This window comes from Triticum dicoccoides, chromosome 4A, assembly GCF_002162155.2.
Source record: "Triticum dicoccoides isolate Atlit2015 ecotype Zavitan chromosome 4A, WEW_v2.0, whole genome shotgun sequence".
NCBI classification, from domain to species: Eukaryota; Viridiplantae; Streptophyta; class Magnoliopsida; order Poales; family Poaceae; genus Triticum; species Triticum dicoccoides.
Window position 1 is genome coordinate 562,594,037 of NC_041386.1, and position 3,713 is coordinate 562,597,749.

The following is a 3,713-nucleotide window of genomic DNA, read 5'->3' on the forward strand; positions in this document are numbered from 1 at the left end:
GGGCACGGGCCGGAAGCATGCGGCAACAGGCCGAGGCATCCTTACAACCTGCAAGGATGCGGCCGACACCTCCGCACGTCGGTCCTAGGTCGCGGGAAACCTGCAGCGCCGGTGGGCCAAGGGAGGCTGCGCCACTGGGGCGGACTGGATCTGAGGCTGGCCGGTGACAGACGACAAGAAGCCGGGTGGAGAGGGTCGGGGAAGAGGAGACGGATGGAGGAGAGCCGAGGAGACGAGAGAGAGGCCCCCGCCATCCACCGTGAATCAGCCTCCTCCAGCAGAGGAGGGATTTGGTGGTGGGCAGAAGTTTTTGGGTGGCGGCGTCTGTGCCTCCAGAGTTGCTCGAGAGTGACTGGCACTACGTTCTTGTTGAAGGTGTCGCTGTGGAGATACTACTCCGAGCAGGCTTCGGCTCCTCGCTCTCTTGGTTGCTTGCGCTATACATGGATCGAGCGAAAGCTCAGCCATGAGGGCGCTCGTGTGTGTCCATTCCCTTCTTGAAGGCATCGCTGGTGTATCCAGTGTCCTCATGTTTGATCTGGGTTGTCGTGCTCGGCTGGCAATGGCTCTTGGAGTCCAGTGGTGCTGCCTATGGGCATCACTGTGCAGCAATCTCTCTTCTCTTGGTGCTGCTATCTGGTCAGGCTGGTTCATGACAGTTTGTATGGCTGCATTGTGATCTGGGTTTGTGGATGCCGAAGCGGTGGTTCCGGGCGGTGGATGTGCGCCGAGGCGGTGGCCTCAGATGGTGATGCAACGGCAGTCCATGAGGTTGGCCCATGGGTCTGCATTACATGGGTGACGACCTAGTGCTGCAAAGGTAGCGAGATCGTCGGCCCGGTTGACACGACCCACGGGATCGATCTGGCTGGCACGTCGAGGCAGCGGCCTCGGATTTTTGGCGCATCGTTTGTGATCTGCAGACAGTTGTCTCATGTAGCGAGGGCTATAAGGCGTCCGTGCCGTGCAACGTTGCGGCTCGCCTGCAAGAGGGGGACGTCGGCCGGCCCTCCGGATTTGGGGGTGTTCTTGGTACAGCTGTAGGCTTGTGTCGTGTGATCGACAAGGCTTCGTCGCTTGTGCGGCTCTTGGCCTAGTTTTCCTTATAAACTGGGCCGCTATGTCTGGTTTTCGAACTGATCTCCCTTATAAACTTGATCAAAAAACATGAACTGCATGATAATGTAATATTTAGATGTGCTTTTACAAGTTGATGCAATTATACAAAAATTAAGTAGAGTTGATCTACAAGTAACTTAAAATAGAGCAAGAACTAGCCTCAGGGATGGAATGCAATCATGGGTTTTATAGCTAGTAAACAATTGAACTATTTTTTTGGTTTTTTCCCATCCCACAGGTATAATTCAGTAATTATGGTTAACAAAGAAGTGAGACCAGTCAAACACACACAGTGTAATTATGTAAAGATGTTGCCATATGCAGAGTGTAAATGTAGATTTAATGGTAAAGGCCAAACTAAGACCTAAGAAAAATACTATATCAGTCAGGACCACACATTAAAATAGGTTTAAGATAGCCAAAGTGTACAGTACAGTCATACATACTTTTCCTACACATTTTTTTTCTCGGACACGCAGGAGAGCTGCATATCTTTTCCAACACTGATTAATTGCTCATTTGTAAGTATGATAAGTGGAGTTAATTTAAATCCCTAATCGTTAAAACTGACGGGGTAAAATTTCAACTGCTAACCATAGAGCACGAGAACATTTTTTAGGTGATAATACACAAATTTCTTGAAACATAGTTTCTTTGTAAATGTAACAGATTGAGTGTTTCTTTCTGTAGGCACCAGCATGTATTTAGCATGTACTGTTGCAAGAGTAATACTCCCTCCGTTCACTTATGTAAGACGTTTTAGACATTTAAGACAACACCTAAAACAGTTCAATTTCGGCTATCTAAAACATCTTACAGAAGTGAACAGAGGGAGTATGACATTTGATCAAAGACCAGGGACAGCGCAAATCCCTCCCAGCCTTATCTAGCTAAGTCCAACCAGACAGAACCACATAAACGAAAGCCTAGCTCAACCCAGCTCAAACTCGGCACAGTACCATGATGTGGCACAATATGTGGAGACACTTCTGAATCTAGAAATCTTTCCACAGCCTTATGACCAAATACATCATTGTTGTCATTCCTAAAGCATTAGTATGAGTATTCCCCTTGAGCCATTAACGTATAAACTTTGGACTATCAGGCCAATCAGCAAAATCACTTGAAAGGGCAAAAAGCTTGCAAAAGCACCAACTAACCCAAGTGGATCGAAGAAGTCACAGACTATGCTTGTCTTGATCCTCTTTGCTTTGCTATAAAGCTCAGATTTGGAAATTTAACCCTGAACTTCTAAAAACATGCTTCCGTTTTTCAGAATAGAAGTAAATTTCTTTGGCAGGATCAAGACAATTCAACCTCATCTGTCTTGGTCCCTAGCTCCTCGCAATGCGCCTAGCCACCCAGAATTCAAATCCACCAATCAATCAGCTTTATAACAGCATGGTTGCCTCAAGAATATTAACTGACTAGAATCCCCCCTAATAACAGTTGCTGCAAATTAGTTCAGAACGTCTACTCGAACAGCTACACCAAGATTAGACAGTAGAAAAACAGGATCACCCCAACTTCTATTTTTTTCCCCGATTCTAAAACGACTACCATGCTTAAACCTAGGCGGCGAACCCTAGTCCAATTAACAGGCGTGCTAAAATTAGCATCCACATCTAAGTCCTAATAAGTAGAACAAGAACAGAAGCAGGGAGGCAAGCAAGGGAGGGGGCGGTTTGGTAGCGATACTTGGATGCGGCGGAGGCGGTGTCCTCCTCGAGCCACTGTCGGATTTGGCGGGCGTTGCGGCGGAAGACGGCGCCGGACTTGCGGACGTCGGTAGTGAAGAGAAGCAGCGACCCGCCCACCACCGCCGCCGTCACGATGAAGTTGGTGAGCGCCATCTCCGTCTCTCGCTTTCGCCGGTCCGGTGTATCGTGGCGGCGGCCGGACTGGAATCCCCCTTTGCCTGCACTTCGTGCCTTCCTGCTTCCTGGATCGTGGGGGAGGCCGAATAATTCAGATTCTGGAATTGTTCGCAAGATCCAGCTGAGCTAGGCCCACCTATAGCAACTAAAGGCCTTATGATGGGCCATTATCCGCAATGTGCAGCTCCTTAAACGAGACAGTAAACACCAGCCTGTTTTCTGTTTTGTTTATTTCATGTTTTTTTCTTTTTTTACTTTTGTTACTACTTTTATATATATATATATATATATATATATATATACTAAAAAACACTCTTCAAAAAGTATTTGAAAAATGTTGAACAAGTATTTGAAAAAATATTGAACATGTATATAAAAATGTTGAACAAGCATTTGAAAAATGTTGATCAAGTATTTAAAAAATGTTAAACAAGTTTTTGAAAAAATGTTGATCATGTATATAAAATGTTGAACAAGTATTTGAAAAAACATGTTGGATAAGTATTTGAATTTTTTTATCATGTATATAAATATGTTGAACACATTTTTGAAAAAAATGTTAATCATGTATATAAAAATGTTGAACAAGTATTTAAAAAAATGTTGGACAAGTATTTGAAAAAATGATGATCATGTATATAAAAATGTTGAACAAGTATTTGAAAAATGTTGAAAGAGTATTCGAAAAATATTGAACAAGTATTTAAAAAATATTGA

General features: G+C 44.5%; 1 protein-coding gene across 1 annotated transcript in view; it reads right to left on the reverse strand.

Annotated features, from left to right (window-relative positions):
- Positions 1 to 3,086, reverse strand: part of LOC119286767 — a 4,322-nt gene extending 1,236 nt beyond the window's left edge. Inside the window, exon 1 of the mRNA XM_037566215.1 lies at positions 2,818 to 3,086. Coding sequence (XP_037422112.1) covers positions 2,818 to 2,972 — 155 coding nt within the window. The 5' untranslated portion in view covers positions 2,973 to 3,086. The remainder of the gene's footprint in view (positions 1 to 2,817) is intronic.
- Positions 3,087 to 3,713: the final 627 nt, after the last annotated feature.